Source organism: Chiloscyllium plagiosum, unplaced genomic scaffold, assembly GCF_037043375.1.
Source record: "Chiloscyllium plagiosum isolate Xiang-an unplaced genomic scaffold, Cpla_swu_hap1 HiC_scaffold_6, whole genome shotgun sequence".
Taxonomy (NCBI): Eukaryota; Metazoa; Chordata; class Chondrichthyes; order Orectolobiformes; family Hemiscylliidae; genus Chiloscyllium; species Chiloscyllium plagiosum.
In genome coordinates this window covers 48826139-48845650 of record NW_028270144.1, presented here as the reverse complement: position 1 = coordinate 48845650, position 19512 = coordinate 48826139, and the positions used below count along the sequence as shown (strand labels likewise).

General features: G+C 41.7%; 1 protein-coding gene across 9 annotated transcripts in view; it reads left to right on the top strand.

The window, feature by feature from the left end:
- bcl9 (BCL9 transcription coactivator) overlaps nucleotides 1-19512 on the top strand; it is a 253860-nt gene that overhangs the window by 177666 nt on the left and 56682 nt on the right. For all 9 annotated transcript variants that reach the window (XM_087987985.1, XM_087987989.1, XM_043691452.2 and 6 more), the window contains one exon: nucleotides 1374-1482. In XM_087987985.1, coding sequence (XP_087844111.1) covers nucleotides 1374-1482 — 109 coding nt within the window. The remainder of the gene's footprint in view (nucleotides 1-1373; nucleotides 1483-19512) is intronic.

Sequence of the window (19512 nt, the reverse complement as noted above, 5' to 3'; positions counted from 1 at the left end):
TGTGGATGTCATTTATATCTAGTTCAGTAAGGCATTCGATAAGGTTCCCCATGGTAGCCTGATGGGGAACGTGAAGTTGCATGGGGTTCAGGGTGTACTAGCCAGATGGATAGAGAACTGGCTGGGCAACAGAAGACAGAGAGTGCTAGTGGAAGGGGGTTTCTCAATATGGAGACCTGTGACCAGTGGTATTCCACAGGGATCCATGCTGGTACCGCTGTTGTTTGTGATATACATAAATGATTTGGAGGAAGGTATAGCTAGTCTGATTAGCAAGTTTGCAGATGCCACTAAGATTGGTGGAGTAGCAGATAGTGAAGGGGACTGTCACAGAATGCAGCAGAATATAGGTAGATTGGAGAGTTGGGCCAAAAAACAGCAGATGGAGTTCAATCTGGGCAATGCGAGGTGATGCATTTTGGAAGATCCAGCGAACTATATGTTAAATGGAAAAGCCCTGCAGAACATTGATGTGCAGAGAGATCTGGGTGTTCAGGTTCATTGTAACCTGAAGGTGGCAATGCAGGTTGATGGAGTCATCAAAAAGGCATACGGCATGTTTTCCTTCATTGGACGTGGTATTGAGTACATGTGTTGGCAGGTCATGTTACGGGTACAACTCTGGTTCGGCCACATTTGGAATACAATGCAGTTCTGGTCACCACATTACCGAAAGACTGTGGATGGTTTGGAGATAGTACAGAGGAGGTTCATCAGAATGATGCCTGGGTTGGAGGGCACTAGCTACGAAGAGAGGTTGAGTAGATTAGGATTATTTTCATTAGAAAAATGGAGGTTGTGGATGGACCTGATTGAGGTCTCTAAAATCATGAGAGGTATAGACAGGGTGGATAGCAAGAAACCTTTTCCCAGAATGGGGTACTCAATTATTAGGGTTCATGAGTTCAGGATGAGAGGGGAAAAGTTTAAGGGAGATATGTGTGGAAAGTTCTTTACGCAGAAAGTGGTGGGTGCCTGGAACATGTTACCAGCAGAGTGGTAGAAGAGGGAATGATAGTGTCATTCAAGATGTATCTAGACAGATACATGAATTGACAGGGAGCAGAGGGATACAGATCCTTGGAAAATAGGCAACAAGTTTAGATAGAGGATCTGGATCAGTGCAGGCTTTGAGAGCTGAAGGGCCTGTTCCTATGCTGTAATTTTTTCTTTGTTCTTTGTTTATCACCACATTTTCCCAGATCTTGTTGAAATGATCAAATATTCAAATAGTAATTTCAGAGGCAGAACTGGTTTAATCCTCAACCTTCAAGAAATAAAAATCACCTCTAATTTATTTTCTAAGCATCTATTTTTGTTCCGTTAACACTTGTGTTCATAACTGAAAAGAGATAATTTTGTTTTGATGGTAGGGCTGCGGAAGCTGTCCTGAAGGGAGAAGCAGAAACTATTCTTTCCTTCCATATGCAGAATATTTCAAACAGGGGGACAGAAAAGGAAGGTCCAGCAAGCAACAGTCCGGTAAGAATATTTGCATGATCTTTACTTTCGCAAAATGTAACCTATTAGCGGAATAAAGCTTGCAAGGTTCCTTGCCTGCGAGATTTTGAAGTTATTGCTAAAATTCGTTCTTACTAATTTGATTAGTAAAATGATCCTAGCATTTCAGGTAGGTTGTCTGATCTAATACATATGCCATAATATGCAAGCAAATAACATTTTTGCAACAAATTTCTGCTTTGAAGGCAGCCAAAACACTTCAGAATAGCTTACATGTGCTGCCAAGATGCTTGGACAATGGAGATCTCAAAGCTTATCCTTGAATCCAATATTGTTTTAACTTAAAGTGCAATATCTCATTCCTCCATTGCTGGATGCAATATCTATTCAGAGTTGTTTGTCACAGCTTGTTCAATTTATTAGCTTCCAATGCTAAAAAAATGGAAAATGGGTTGTTGCATTGAATCCTTTCTTGAATTTCAAACTGATCATTTTGGTATATTGGTGATCCATCCGCTATACTTTACTATTTCACATCTCCATCCTACATGTTCCATTTGATCTTGTCACAGATGTTTCAGACAGCATTTCCCTGAAAGTTGCCCATGAGCTCTAAATTTGGACAGTTGTGATTGTGGACCTAATTTGGACTAAGTAATTCAATTAAAAATAACACAGCAAAATATTGCCTTGAACAAGGTTATAACTTAAACACACATCACTGTTCTCCCCCCCCACCACTATCACTGCCACCAATTCTTCATGCCACATCCATGCTAACCCATGACCCCAGCAATAACAATTGGCTTAATGCCAATTTAATGTAAATTCATACCAACCCATGACTACCACCACCCATTGATTTTATAACCTCCATATTAACTCATTCACTATCCACTCTGGATGGACCTCACGAGACATGTTGAGATGAGGAAAATAAATCTAAGTATCTATTACAACCATTACTCTTTTACAAACATTGGTCAGTGGCCAGCCTGAGACAACAATTCCAGGTGTGAGTTGCACATTAGCACATGTCGGCCATGAAACCAGTGTTTGTAACGTGGCCAAACAGATTGATTGTCAGTTTGTTACTCCTTCCAATGCACCTGATGTCATGAACTAAGAGTGGAAGAGTCTTCTGGATCAGTCATCCTGCAGAAGATAATGGCAAACTACTGCAGTACTTTGCCTTTAAGAGTAAATCAATCTGAAGACATCCATGGCCTGAACTTGAAAAACACAGGTGGGAGAAAAGACAGAAAGTCTGTATTGACAAAAACTTTGAATGTGGAAACGCATTCAAACCTTTAAATCCCCTCAAGTAATTAATCCATTATGCAACAGGTTTGTATTCAGAGACCCACATCAAAGACACAGAATCCATAAAGAACAAACTTAAATAGTAAAACTGTGAAATTTGAATGTCTGCCACACTGAAGTAGTTATAAGTTGTGGAAAACCAGCAAGTGTAAAGAATGACTTCTTGGTAGGTCTAGGACAGTGTCAACAATTAGGTGTTTAAATGCTAGAACAGATTACTAACAACTCTCTTGGACCCAAGCAGTCTACATTTTTACTTGTTAAAAGAGTTGCGGATTGAAATAACTGCATAGCTTGGCAGTTCTGCAGACCTTATTCATGCTTCACCAGCATTTATGTCTAAAAGTGCACGCACTGCAGGACAGTCCCTTTACTACAACGAAAAGGAGATCATAGAGTCATTTGGCAGGGAAACAGACCCTTCGGTCCAACTAGTCCATGCTGACCATGTTCCCAAACTGAACCACCTCCACTTGCCTGTGTTTGGCCCATATCCCTGCAGACATTTCCTATTCATGTACTTATCCAAATGTATTTTAAATGTAACTGCACCTGCATCCATCACTTCCTCTGGTAGTTCATTCCACACACAAGCCACTGACCATGTTTAAAAAAGAGTCCCCTCATGCCGTTTTTAAAACTTTCTCCTCTCATCTTAAAGTATGACCCCCTAAGTTTGAACACACCACCCTACGGAAAAGAAAACCTTGCTATTCACCTTATCTATGTCCCTTATGATTTTATTAATCTCTGTAAGGTCTTAAGCTCCAGTGAAAAACGTCTCAGCCTATCCAGCCTTTTTTTTTACAACTCAAACCCTCCATTCCTAGCAGCATTGATATAAATATTTCTGGAACCCTCTCCAATTTAATGATATCCTTCTTATAGCAGGGCGACCAGACTGCAGATAATACTCCAGTAGAGGCTTGGCCAATATCCCTGTACAACCATAATGTGACGTCCCAGCTCCTATGCTCAAAGGTCTGAGCAATGAAAGCCTTCTTAACCACCCTGTTTATCTGTGATGCAAACTTCAAAGAATTATGTACCTAAACTCTTTTAATCTAAATTCAAATTGCCCTGCTGAACTCAGGTTGCTCCTGTCTGTGACTCATGACCCATGCTCTTGCCCCACCACTAAAAATAGGATCTGTCAGATATGTGGTTGGTGCTCCTGAATCCAAGCCACCCCAGCCATTTGGAGAGACAGGACCTGAGTTATTCTCTGCAGTGTTCTTAGCCTCCGACCTGCTCTTGTAGCCACAGTATTCATATATCAAGTCCAGTTCAGTTTCTAGTCAACAGTAATTGTTGATAATTGGCATTTCATTAATGCTAATACTAATGCCAGTGTCAAGGATTCCCATTTCATTGCAAAGATTGAAAAAAAGACTGTGTAGAAGAGTAAAACAAGACCCATACACATATTATCTTTTCAATTCTCAATGTGTCTCCAAGTTCTGGACAGGGTGTCTGTGATCCCATTTGATTTCTCGGCATTATGAGTGGTCTTTATGTGGTATGCTTCGAGGAACAAACTCCAATGTAATGTGCTGTCTTCGTATTAAACTTTTCCACAAAAATTAACAGGTTATGATCTGTAGAGACTTTGGTCTCTCTGACCCATTACAGACATATGTCTCAAAGTGTTTCAAAGCCAGTAACAAACTGACAGTTTCCTTCTATCCTATGGAATACCCTTGATATTTGTTGCTTTTTTTTGGGAGAAGCACCTGACTGGTCTTTTATTCTGGATTCATCTTCCCCCTTATTGATGGCTATATTAAAAACTTGTTTAAAGTTTGGAGCTGCAAGCTCAGACTCATTATTAAAATGACCTTCCTGATTTTCAAAAGCATTTTTGTATTTCTCAGTCCTTGTTTTTCCAGTAGTAGGTTAATCAGTGGTGCAGCACCTTTGCTGTTGAACTTTGGGAGAAACCTTTGGTACAATGCACATATCCCCAAGACCCTCAACATTTCCCATTTTGTTGTGGGGATGGATAACTACTACAGCTTCAGACTTTGCATCTGAAGGCAATACATGTCTGTGACCGAGAATATATCCTAGAAAGGCCTTGGTAGACTCACCCTTGTAAGATTGACCACTAGCATAACAGAGTGTATTTTCCAGAAGAAAGCTTCCAGTTGCTATTAATGCAATTCTCAGGTGTTGCTATCTACTAGAATATTATCTAGGTACACTGTAGAGGTAGGTAAGTCCGCTATTGTCTGGTCCATCAGACTTTGAAAGGTGGATGGGGCATTTCAGATTCTGAATAACATGACATCACCTTGGTATAAACCATTTGGACTTATGAAGATGGAAATCTCCTTCACCTGGGTAGTCAAGGAAACCTCCCCGCATTCTTAACAATTATATTTTTGTAATGGAAGCTAATTATCCTACCCATTGACTAGGAGTTTGGACTGGTCATTGCACTAACTTTTTGGTAGTAAGTGCAGAGCCTTGTGGAGTCTGCAGCTTGTGTAGAAGCACATCTGGGGAGATCCAGCTGTTCAGCTGCTTTGGTTGGTGCTCTCGCACACAGTTAATCTTCTTCTGAACCTTGGCTAGTTTTTCTGGGCCTAGTTGATAGGCCTTATGGGAGAGGCCTTATCTGCAGTGATTGAAATGAGGTCAGCCAAGTGGACTTCATGGAATATGAGTTCCCTGAGTGGTGCTGTTAATCCAATCCAATCATGGAGCTCTGGCTGACAGATATAAACAGGAGTGTCAGACTTTCTTTTCACTCTGAGGGCTGGATCAGTATGAGGAATGTTTGAGGACTCTGGGATAATACTCAGTTGAGCTTAGAAAGATGAGGAGGGATTTGATTGAAACTTACAGAATACTGAAAGGTTTAGACAGAGTAGACATTGGGAAGATATTTCTATTGGCAGGAGAGACGAGGATTCGAGGATACAACCTTAGAATAAAAGGAAGACCCTTCAGAATAAAGATAAGAAGAAACTTATTCAGCCAGAGAATGGTGAATCTGTGGAACTCATTACCACAGAAGGCTGTGGACATCAGGGTATTGAGTATATTTAAAACAGAGATAGATAAGTTCTTGATTGCCAAGAGGAAGAAAAGTTGTGGGAAAATGGTGTTTAAAAACCTATCAACTATGATTGAATGGCAGAGCAGACTTGATAGGTCGAATGACCTCATTTCTGCTCCTATGTCTATATGGTGTCAGAACTCGCCACATGTAAATAAAGAGTGAATTGGTGATGGGTTACCAGCTTCTGTGGAGTTATTTCAGTGGAAATGAGAAGTACACACCCCCCTGAAGAAATTTGTTCTTTGTATCATCTTTGTGTTGGGGTAAACATTTTTGGCAATCATGCTCTTGTTTGGGAAGACTGACTTATTTGATCCTACCATCGGAGACTGGGCCCAGTATGTGGAAAGAATGCTTTTTTTTTCCCAGGCGAATGACAATGGAGCAGATGAAAAGCAACGAGTAATTCCCTGACAGCTTGTGATCTTGCAACGTTTTCTGTTATTAGAAGCCTAACTTTACCTGAGGTACAAGATGCTAAAATCTTTAAAGAGTTGACATATTTAGTTAAGGGACATTAAAACCCAAACTTCCTTTAATTCTGAGGCAGTACCAGTGCTGCTATTTCGGTGATCGCAGAACCAACCTTTAGCAAAATTCTCTTGTGTCTCCAGCTCTTATGTTTGCACTTGGCTAAGCTAGAAACTGTACCAGGGAACCTTGACAGATTAAGGGTGCAACATTGGTTCCATTCTCTTATGAGAAGCAGCTGGTTCAGTTACCACTGCAGTAAAAGGCTTGGGCCCAAGCTTGATGAGGTGAAATTAGTTGAGAAAGATTCACTTAGATTGGCTCAATATTTTTGATTAGAAAATGGCTGCCTGGGTGAAGTACTAATTAAATACCCAGAAGGTTTCCAGGACTTTCGAGGCTAGGCACTATTAAAGGAACCAAAGCCACCTTACATGTTGGCTAGGAAACAATTCCATGACTCTGCAAGGTCCACCCAGTGCCATTTGTCTTATGGGCAAAAGTAGAGAAAGGAATCAGAAGCGCAGGGATCATCAAACTGGTGTGGTTTGCAGAATGGTTAGCAGCAATCATATCGATTATCAATGGGTGCTTTGCCTTTGTGGGGATTTCAAACAAATGGTAAACTGCTTTGCGCAGCTGAATGAATACCCAATCCCTCACATAGAAGATTTTTATGCAAAGCTGGCAGGGGGCTGTCTTCACAAAGCTGGACATGAGCCCTGTGTACTTGCAACTGCAATTTCATTTAGATGAGGATTCCCAGAAGTACGCTACAATAAATACCAATAAAGGTTTGTACCTATATACAAGATCTAAGATACCGTCAGACTGTGCAATTTTTCAGGGGACAATGGTGAACATTTTACAACATCTATCCTTGATCTCCATTTACCCAGATGACGAGCTAATAACAGGGAAGATCAATAAGGAACACTTGGAAAACTTGGACATAGTCCTAAGGTATTTCTCCCGGGGCAACATGTGCCTTAGAAGGGAAATATGTGTGTTCTAGACACCCCAAGTGACTCACTTGGGCTACAGAGTTAACAACACCGGGTTACACTTATTGGAAGATAAACTGAAGGCGAACAAAGGTGTTCTGGCTCCCAGCTTGTACTGGAGCTTTGGTCTTTCCTTGGGCTGGTGAATTATTAGAGAAAGTTCACACATAACCTGGCCTCCATCTTTGCACCCATACATCTGCTATTGAAAAAGAGTCAGCCTTAGAAATGATCTTGTTGCCAAGACGTAACCTTCAGGGAAGTGAAGAAATAGCTATTATCTCAAAGGTATTGGCACACTATGATCCCAAGTGAGAACTGGTATTGATATGTGATGCCTCCCTGTACAGCATCAGTGTAGTATTAGCTTATAAGTGGCCCAATGAAGAGGAACGCCAAAGTGCGTTTGCATCCAGGACTTTGGCTAATGCAGAGCATAAATATGTCCAGATACAGAAGGAAGGTTTGGCGATTATCTTTGAAGTCAGGAGGTTTCCTTAACACCTTTTATGGATGTAAGTTTGTAATAATAGCAGACGTCAAACCATTGGTAGAACCACTTATAGAGGACAAAACAGCATCACCCATAGCTTCAGGCTGAATTCAGCAGTGGGCTCTAATGACTAAGTGCTTATAATTACAAATTGGAGCACCATCCGGGAGGCCAAGTAACAATGTGGATGCATGGAGCTGCCTCCTGCTGACAGATACACCACCAGTGGTACCACCACTGGAAGAGTCTGTTACAGGTTTACATTTCTGGACACACTTCTAGTCACAGCTGATAATATCAGACTTTGGACGATCCTGAAAAAGCTGGTGGCGATGGGAGAACTGAGGTGCCTAAATTGGGAGCAGATATTCTCAGGAAAATGCATGACAGAAATATGGAGGTTGTTTAGGGAGCACTTTCTGCGAGTGCTGGATAGGTTTGTCCCACTGAGGCAAGGAAGGAATGGTAGGGTGAAGGAACCTTGGGTGACAAGAGATGTGAAACATCTAGCCAAGAGGAAGAAGGAAGTTTACTTCAGGTTGAGGAGGCCAGGATCAGACATGCCTCTAGAGGGTTAAAAGGTAGCCAGAAAGGAACTGAAGAATGATCTTGGAAGAGATAGAGGGGGGCATGAAAAAGCTTTGGCGGGTAGGATTAAGGAAAATCCCAAGACACTCTAGACTTATGTGAGGAACAAGAGAATGGCCAGAGTGAGGGTAGGGCTGATCTGGGATAGTGGATGGAACTTGTGCCTGGAGTTGGAGAAGGTAGGGGAGGTTCTTAATAAATACTTTGCTTCACTATTCAGTACTGAGGGGGACCTTGATGTTTGTAAGGGCAGCGTGAAACAAATTTTGAAAAACGTAAGGATAGATGAGTCCCCTGGGCCAGATGGGATTTTCCCAGGGTTCATACAGGATGCAAGAGAAGAGATTGCTGCGCCTTTGGTGATGATCTTTGCATTCTCACTGTCCACTGGAGTACTGCCAGATGACTGGAGGATGGCAAGTGTTATTCTCTTGTTCAAGAAAGGGAATACGAATAATCCTGAGAATTACAGACCAATCAGTCTTATGTCATGGTGGGCAAAATTATTGGAGAGGATTCTGTGAGACAGGTTTTATGATTACTTGGAAAACCATAGTTTAATTAGAAAAAGTCAGCATGGCTTTGTGAGGGGCAGGTCATGCCTAACACTCCTTATTGAGATCTATGGGAATATGTTAAAAAATAATTGTTGAGGGTAAAGCAGTGGATATGGTGTACATGGACTTTAGCAAGGCATTTGATAAGGTTCCCCATGGTAGGCTCATTCATAAAGTAAGGAGGCATGGGATACAGGGAAATTTGACTATCTGGATACAGAATTGGCTGGCCCATAAAAGACAGAGTTTGGTAGCAGGTGGAAATTATTCAGCCTGGAGCTCGGTGACGAGTGGGTTCCACAGGGGTCTGTTCTGGGGCCTCTGGTCTTTGTGATTTTTATAAATGACTTAGATGAGGAAGTGGAAGGGTGGGTTAGTAAGTTTACTGATGACACAAAGGTTGGTGGAGTGGTGGATAGTGTGGAGGGATGTTGAAGGTTGCAACAGGACATTGACAGGATGCAGAGCTGGGCTGAGAAGTGGCAGATGGAGTTCAATCTGGGAAATTGTGAAGTGATTCGTTTTGGAAGGTCGAATTTGAATGCAGATTACAGGGTTAAAGATAGGATTCTTGGCAGTGTGAAGGAACAGAGCGATCTTGGGGTCCATGTCCATAGATCCTTCAAAGTTGCCAGCCAAGTCGATAGGGTTGTTAAGAAGGCATATAGTATGTTGGCTTTCATTAGCAGGGATATTGAGTTTAAGAGCTGGGAGGTTATAATGCAGCTCTATAAAGCTCTGGTTAGACTCCACATGGAATATTGTGTTCAGTTCTGGTTGCCTCATTATAGGAAGGATGTGGAAGCTGTTGAGAAGGTGCAGAGGAGATTTACCAGGATGCTGCCTGGAATGGAGGCCATGTCTAATGAAGAACGGTTGAGTGAGCTAATGCTTTTCTCATTGGTAAAAGTGAGGACTGCAGATGCTGGAGATCAGAGTCGAGAGTGTGGTGCTGGAAAAGCACAGCAGGTCAGGCAGCATCCGAGGAGCAGGAGAATCAACAATTCTGGCAAAAGCCATTCATTAGGAATTTTCCAGCACCACACTCTTGACCTTTCTCATTGGAGCGAAGAAAGATGAGAGGTGACATGATAGTGGTGTACAAGATGATGAGAGGCATGGATTGAATGAATATACAGAGACTTTTTCCTAGGGCAGAAATGGCTATCATAAGGGGGCATAATTTTAAGGTGATTGGAGGAAGGCTTAGGGAGATGTCAGCGGTAGGTTCTTTACACAAATATTGGTGGGTGTGTGGTATGCACTGCTAGCGATAGTAGTAGTGTCAGATATGAACTAGGCAAAAGTGAGGACTGCAGTTGCTGGAAATCAGAGTCTAGATTAGAGTGATGCTGGAAAAGCACAGCAGGTCAGGCAGCATCTGAGGAGCAGGAAAATCGATGTTTCGGGTAAAAACCCTTCATCAGGATTCCTGATGAAGAGCTTTCACCCGAAATGTCAATTTTCCTGCTCTTTGGATGCTGCCTGACCTGCTGTGCTTTTCCAGCAACACTCTAATCTAGTGTCAGATATGAAGCTTGGGTAGATGCGATGGTCCTGAACAAACATGTGGACCATAAGAAAGTTGCAAACTCGCGAACCGTGCAGGAGCAAAATGTGCCCAGCTCCTCAACTGCCTTTTTGACTTCACCGAAACTCATGGGCTCTCCCTCTCTGTCAAGTGTTGAGGATATCTTGTAGTCTGAGATGGACTTGGCAGATGTCACTGCCAGGACGCCTTTGCCTGCTCAATTATAGAATCACTACAGTGTGGAAGATGGCTATTCAGCCCATTGAGTCTATACTGACCCTCTGAAGAGCATCCCACCCAGATTCACTCCAACCCTATCCCTGTAACACTGAATTTCCTATGGCTAACCCACATAACCTGCACATCTTTGGACTGTAGGAGGAAACTGGAGCACCTGGAGGAAATCCACGCAGACACAGGGAGAATGTGCAAACTCCACACAGACAGTCGCCCAAAGGTGTAATTGAACCCAGGCCCCTGGCACTGTGAGATAGCAGTGCTAACGACTAAGCCGCCATGATGCCCCAGGAGATGAGGAGAATGAATTCCTTCCAAGATGCTTTGGGTGCAAGAGGCAAGCTACTGTGCACTACACACCACCCATTTTAGAGGCAAAATTGGAGGAAATCTGATCTGATGCTAAAATACCCCAGGACAAGCTACAAAAATAAGAACCAGCCTATGTTCTTTGACTTAGGGAGAGGGATGTATTGATCTTAATGAGGTCAGCCAGGTGTACCTGGTAGTATGAGTTCCCTGACTGGAGCTGCTAATCTGCTCTAATTAGGTAGATTTGGCTAACAGATATAAACAGGAGTGGCAGAGGGACTGAGAGCTGGCTCTGAGATAACAAGATCAGTGATAAGGACTCTCCACATGTAAATAAAGAGTGACTTGGTGAGGGGATACTGGCCTCTTTGGAGATTTCAGCTTCTCCTATATGTTTCAATATTAAGAAGTTGACTGGTAGGGAATTCAATGTTTGAGCATTATGGTTTTCAGGCAAAATGTTAAGCCCAAGTGGATTGCTAAATCTTTTATCTGTTTGAAGAACAGAACATTTAGATCCTCAAAAGTACTTCCCTAATTCTGCTGGCAACACTTTGGCATCAAATGCAGACATTTCTCTGCCGTAGCAGTGCTAAGTCAACAGGCCCTTTTGGAATTATTCTTCCTTGAGAGTTTTGAAGACACAGTTTACACACTTCAATTCTTTAGTTTCATTTGTGGGTTCAAATTATGGCCTACCCAGGGTGAGGTTCTGAAATCTGTCATGGTTCCAAATGGAATTCCCCAAACTGCCATTGCTCTGGGGTTAGGAAGGATGAGCTTGTTCCCCTTCTTTATTCACCCACCCCCTGCATAGGCTGCAATACGTTTAGTTTTAAGAGATCTATTCCCTTGTGGCTATTTGTCTCTTAGACCCAAATTAATTTATGTTACAAAGAAAGAACAAAGAACAAAGAAAATTTACAGCCCAGGAACAGGTCCTTCAGCCCTACAAGCCTGAGCCGATCCAACTGTACTGTCTAAACCTGTTGGTCAATTCTTGATCATCTGTATTCCTCTACTCCCCACCTACTCATGCATTTACCCATTTGCATCTTAAATGAATCTACCATGCCTGCCTCTACCACCTCTGCTGGCAACACGTTCCAAACGCCCACCACCCTCTGTATGAAGTACTTGCCGCGTGTATCCCCCTTAAACTTTCCACCTCTCACCTTAAAAGCGTGACCTCTCGTTATTGAATCCTTCACCCTGGGAAAAAGCTTGTTTCTATCCACCCTGTCTATACCCTTCAGGATTTTATAATCCTCAATCAGGTCCCCCTCAATATCCTTTTTTCTAGTGAAAATAAACCTAACCTCCTCAACCTTCCTTCATAGTTAGCACCTTCCATACCAGGCAACATCCTCGTAAACCTTCTCTGCACCCTCTCCATAGTGTCCACATCCTTTTGGTAATGTGGCGACCTGAACTGTATACAGTATTCTAAATGCAGCTTAAACAATGTCTTGTACAATGTTAACTTGACTTGCCAGCTCTTAGACTCAAAACCCCGTCCAATGAAGGCAAGCATACTATATGCCTTCTAGACCACTCTATCCACCTGTGCAGCAACCTTCAGGGTATAATGGACCTGCACTCCCAGATCTCTCTGCCCATCAACTTTTCCCAAGGCTCTTCCGTTCATTGCATAATTCACTCTAGAATTAGTCTTGCCTAAATGCATCACCTCACATTTGTCAGGATTGAAATCCATCTGCCACTTTTCCGCCCAACTCTCCAGTCTATCTATATCCTCCTGTATTCTCTGACAGCCCCTTATGCTTTCTGCTACTCCACCAATCTTCGTGTCATCTGCAAACTTGCTGATCATACCAACAGTGCCCTCTTCCAGACCACTTATGTATATTACAAACAATAATGGCCCCAACACTGACGCCTGTGGAACACCACTGGTCACCTTTCTCCATTTCGAGAAACTCCCTTCAACTACTACTGTCTGTCTCCTGTTGCTCAATCAGTTCTTTATCCACCTAGCTAGAACATCCTGCACACCATATGACTTCACTTTCTCCATTAGTCTACCATGGAGATTCAATTTGACCTGGCTTTTTTAAATGAACAAAAATAAAAAAGAGTGTCCATTTTTAACACAGGAAGAATTAGCAACATAGTACCCATGAACAAAAGTTAGAAATAGGAATCAAGTTTAATAAGATTAAAAGTTTAAGAAAAACAAATACAGATAAATAGACAATCGACAATAGGTGCAGGAGTAGGCCAATCTGCCCTTCGAGCCAGCATCACCATTCATGATGATCATGGCTGATCATCCTCAATCAGTATCCTGTTCCTGCCTTATCCCCATAACCCTTGATTCCACTATCCTTAAGAGCTCTATCCAACTCTTTCTTGAAAGTATCCAGAGACTTGGCCTCCACAGCCTTCTGGGGCAGAGCATTCCATACACCCACCACTCTCTGGGTGAAGAAGTTTCTCTTCAACTCTGTTCTAAGTAGCCTACCCCTTATTTTTAAACTTTGTCCTCTGGTTCGGGACTCACCCACAAACGGAAAGATCAGTGAGTAATTCAGTCTTTGAATTACTACAAAGACCATAATTGTTACTGCCATTACTGTGGAGATTCCTGGTGGTGTTGACATTGGTTGATAAACAGTTGGCTTAACAATCCTAAGTTTTAGAGAGTGTTTGAAATTCTTTAATTCAATTTCTTTTGACTATGATTAAGTTTCATCATTCAGGGTGAGAGAAGGTCCTTTGTTGCCCTCGTTCCTTCATTACTGGTTTCCAGAAGTCAGAGTAGGAGGAAGTCTTTACCTGGTAACCAAGGGTAACAAGGAAATAGATCTTTGACTATGAATTTCTAGCATCCAACCCTTCTCATCCATTCCAGTAGGATTAACCTGTCTCCTGATGTGTTTTTGTCTATGTCAACATATTGAAAAGAGATTGAAGAGAGTTGGGGGCAGTTAGTAGGCTACACGGAGAGGGCTAAACATACTGAAGCTCATAACAAAGTAAATTGCTTTAGTATTTCAGAATGACACCATATCCACAAGTGCTGGCGAAACGACAACATCCAAAATGGGAGGAGGGATTTTTTTGGGTGGACGCTGTTGATTGCTAGAAGTTTTGGCTGACAGAAGGGATTTCTTATTAACATTTGTCTGGGATGAATGTTTATCATTAGAAATAGGGGAATGTTGTGATATATCTCACTATCACTTTAACAGATGTACTGACAATATCATCACTGTATCATATTGTGTGTCCCATATGCTGTTTGATTCCTCCCTGCAATGTTAATGCAAACATACAGGAAAAGCAGAATGAAACCATTCAACTCCTTTAATCTACTCCACTATTTAATAAAATCATGGCTAATCTGATTGTAATCTCAAATCCACCCTCCCCCTACCTCTGACAACCTTGCATTGCCTTTCTTAACAATAATATTCAAACCAGCCTTAAAAATATTTAAGGACTTTACTTCCACCACCTTTTCAGGGAGACAGTTCCAAAGGCTGATGGCTTTGTGAGAAAAATTTCACCTAATGACTGTTTAAATTTCTTACTTTTAAACAATGATCCCACCAGCGGACATATCCTCTCCACATCTACCCTGTCAAATGCCCTCAGGATTTTATATGTTTCAATCAAGTCACCTCTTGGTCATCTAAGCTCCAGCAGATAAACCCTGGCCTGTCCAATCTTTCCTCAATACACAAACATCCATTCCAGGCATTAGTTTGGTATCATAAAATCATAGAATCCCTACAGTCTGGAAACAAGCCATTTGGCCCACCAAGTCCACAACCGACCCTCCAAAGAGTAACACACCCAGACCCATTCCCCTACTCTATTACTCTATATTTACCCCTATTAATGCACCTAACCAACACATCCCTGAACACTATGGGCAATCTAGCAATGCCAGTTCACCTAACCTTATCTAAACTGCTTTCAAAGCACGTACATCCTTCCTTAAATAAAATGACCAATACCATGCACAATACCTCAGATGTAGTATCATAAGTGCATTGTATAGCTGAAGCATAACCTTCCTAGTTTTGTATTCAATTCCCCTTGCAATAAATGATAACATTCTATTTGTTTCCCTAATTACTTGCTGTACCTTTTTGTTATTCATGCACTTGGACACTCAGATCCCTTTGCTTCTCAAAGATGTTTGATTTCTCCCTGCACTTTAAAACTCCACCTGCAAATGAATTAGAGTCATACAGCCAACCAACACAGAAATAGACGCTTTGGTCCAACCATAATCCCAAATTTATCTAGTCTATCTGCCTGCTTCTGTCCTGTAATCCCTCCAAACCTTTCCTATTCATCTACTTATCCAAATGTCTATTAAACATTGTAATTGTGCCCACATCCACCACTTCCTCAGGTTCATTCCACACGCAAACCATCCTCTGTGTAAAACATTTGCCTCTAACATCCTTTTTAAATCTATCTCCTCTCACCTTAAAAATGTGTCTTAAAATTCCCCCATCCTAGGGAAAAGCTACCTGCCGTTAACTATATTTATACCGCTCATAAGGTCGCCTCTCAACCTCCTTTCCTATAGCGACAAAAGTCCCAATCTATCCAGTTTTTCCTTATAACTCAAACCTTCCATATGCAGTAAAATCCTGGTAGATCTTTTCTGAACTCTGTCCAGCTTAATAATATCTTTCCTATAACTGGGTGACCAGAACTGGACATGGTATTCCAGAAGAGTCCTCACCAATGTCCTGTACATTATAACATGACTTCCCAACCATAAGCTCAAAGGACTGAGCAATGAAGTCAAATGTGCTAAACGCCTTTTCAATCACCTTACCCATATATGACACAAAATCAAAAAATTATGTACCTGAACCCCTAGGTTCCTCTATACCACCATACCACCCAAGGTCCTACCATAAATTTTTTAAGTCCTAACCCCGTTTGTTGTACCAAAATGGAATACCTCACATTTATCCAGATTGAACTCAATCTGCCATTTTAGAACATAGAACATTACAGCACAGTACAGGCCTTTCGGCCTTCAATGTTATGCCGACCTGTGGAACCAATCTGAAGCCTATCGATCTTACACTATTCCATTTTCATCCATGTATTTATCCAATGACTATTTAAATGCCCTTAAAGTTAGCAAGTCTACTACTGTTGCAGACAGTGGGTTCCATGCCTCTACTACTTTCTGAGGAAAGAAACTATCTCTGACACCTGAACTTTATCTATTACCCCTCAATTTAAAGCTATGTCCCCTCAGGCTAGCCATTACCATCCGAGGAAAAAGGCTCTCACTGTCCACCCTACCTAATCTTCTGAGCATCTTATATGTCTTAATTAAGTCACCTCTCAAACTTCTTCTATCTAATGAAAACAGCCTCAAGTCCCTTAGCCTTTCTTCATAAGACCATCCCTCCATACCAGGCCATATCCTAATAAATCGCCTCTGAACCCTTTCCAAAGCTTCCACACCCTTGCTATAACACAGTGACTAGAACTGTATGCAATACCCCAAGTGTGGCTGCACCAGAGTTTTGTACAGCTGCAACATGAGCCCATGGGCCAAAACTCAATCCCTCGACCAATAAACGCTAACATACCATATGCCTTCTTAACAACCCTGTCAGCCTGGATGGCAACTTTCAGAGATCTATGTACATGGACACTGAGATCTCTCAGTTCATTTCCATTGCTAAGAACTTACCGTTAGCCCTGCACTCTTTATTTCTGTTGCTCCTTCCAAAGTGAATCACATTACACTTTACCACATTAAACTCCATTTGCCACCTCTCAGCCCAGCTCTGCAGCTTATCTATGTCTCTCTGTAGCCTGCAACATCCTTTGGCACTGTCCAAAACTTCACCAACCTTGGTGTCATTCACAAATTTACTAACCCATCCTTCTACGCCCTCATCCAGGTCATTTATAAAAATGACAAACAGCAGTGGACCCAAAACAGATTCTTGTGGTACACCACTAATAACTAAACTCCAGGATGACATTTCCCATTAGCCACCACCTTCTATCTTCTTTCATTTAGCCAATTTCTGATCCAAACCGCTAAACCATCCTCAATCCCATGTCTTCAATAGCCTACCGTGCGGAACCTTATCAAATGCTTTACTGTATTCCATATACACCACATCAACCGCTTTACCCTTATCCACCTGTTTGGTCACCATTTCAAAGAACTCAATAATTGTGAGGCAGGACCTATCCTTCACAAAACCATGTTGACTATTCCTAATCAACTTATTCCTCTCTAGATGATTATAAATCCTCTCTCTTTTAACCTCTTCCAACACTTTACCCACAACCAAGGCTCACTGCTCCATAATTACCAGGATTGTCTTTACTCCACTTCTTGAACAAGGGGACAACATTTGCTATCCCGCAGTCTTCTGGCACTATTCCTCTAGATAATGACGATATAAAGATCATAGCCATAGGCATTGCAATCTCCTCCTTGGCTTCCCAGAGAATCCTAGAATAAATTCCATCTGGCCCAGGGGACTTATATATTTTCACACTTCCCAGAATTGCTAACATGTCAATCCCATCTAGTCTAGTAGCCTGTATCTCAGTATCCTCTTTGACAACATTATCTTTTTCCAGTGTGAATACCAACAAAAAATATTCATTTAGCACTTCTCCTATTTCCTTGGACTCCACGCACAACTTCCCACTACTGTTCTTGATTGGCCCTAATCTTTCTCAAGTCATTCTTTTATTCCTGATATACCTATAAAAAGCTTTAGGTTTTTCCTTGATTCTCTCTGCTAGTGATTTCTCATGTCCCCTCCTGGCTCTTCTAAGCTCTCTCTTTAGGTATTTCCTGGCTAACGTCTAACTCTCAAGCACCTAAGTGAGCCTTCACATCTCATCCTAACATAAACTTTCTTCTTCCTCTTGATAAGAGATTCAACTTCTTTAGTAAACCACAGCTCCCTCACTCAACCACTTCCTGCCTGCCTGACAGGTGCATACTTATCAAGGACATGCAGTAGCTGTTCTTTGAATAAACTCCACGTTTCAATTGTGCCTATCCCCTGCAGTTTCTTTCCCCTTGGTATGTATCCTAAATCTTGCCTAATCGCATCATAATTGCCTTTCTCCCAGCTGTAGCTCTTGTCCTCTGGTGTATACCTATCCCTTTCTATTGCTAAAGTAAACAAAACTGAATTGTGGTCACTATCACCAAAGTGCTCACCCACCTCCAAATCTAACACCTGGCCGGATTCATTACCCAGAACCAAATTCATTGTGGCCTCCCCTCGTGTTGGTGTATCTACATACTGTGTCAAGAAACCCTCTTACACACATTGGACAAATTTTTCAGCCCATTGACCCATTTGATCAAGATCCTTTTGTAATTTTAGAAAATGTTCTACACAATGCCACCAATTTTGGTGTCATCTGCAAACTTACTAACCTTACTTTCTATGTTCTCATCCATTCATCAATATAAATGACAAGCAAAAGAGAACCCAGAACCGATCCCTGTAGAACAATGCTGGTGGCATGCCTCCAGTCCAAAAAGCATCCCTCCACCACCATTCTCTGTTTTTTGCCATTATGTATCCAATTGACAAACCCACCCTGAATCCCATGTGAGCTAACTTTATTAATCTGTCTATGTGAGGAACTTGTCGAAGGCTTTACTAAAGTCCAAATGCGCAACGTCTACTGCTCTGCTGTCATCAGTTTTTTTTGTTAACTTGCTCAAAACATTCAATCATTCGTGAGACATGTTTTTTTTCTTGCACAAACCCATGCTTACTATCCCTTATGTATTTGCCTCTCTAAATGTCAATAAATCCTATCTTTTTAAATCACCGCCAACAATTTACCCACAACTGAAATCAGACCACAGGTCTGTAGTTCCCTAGTTTCTCCTTACAACCCTTCTGAAGCAAGGCAGTTTGCACATTCTTCCTGTGTGTGTGGATTTCCTCCAGGTGTCCCGGTTTCCTCCCACAGTCCAAAGCTGTGCAAGTTAGGTGAATTGGCCATGCTAAATTGCTCATAGTGTTCAGGAGTGTGTAGGTTAGGTGCATTAGTCAGGGGAAATGTAGAGTAATAGAGTAAGGGACTGGGTCTGAGTGGGATACTCTTCAGAGGGTCAGTTTGGACTTGCTGGACCAAATTGCCTGTTTGCACACTGTAGGGATTCAATTATTCCACGTTTAGTCACCCTCAAGTCATCAGGCAACTCATCTGTTTTTATAGATGATGCAAATATTTCGGCAAGGGATCTTGAAATTTCCTCCCTGTTTACTTCCCACTATGCTTTAGAATACATTAGATCAGGTCCTGGAGACTTATATTCTCAAAGACTCAGAATACTACTTCTGTATTGTAAACTGTTTTTAAAAGTTCAACATCTATTTCCCTGTATTCTTAGCCACCATTTCTTTCTCCACAGTAAAAACTGAAACAAAATATTTATTTAGTAACTTTGCCATCTC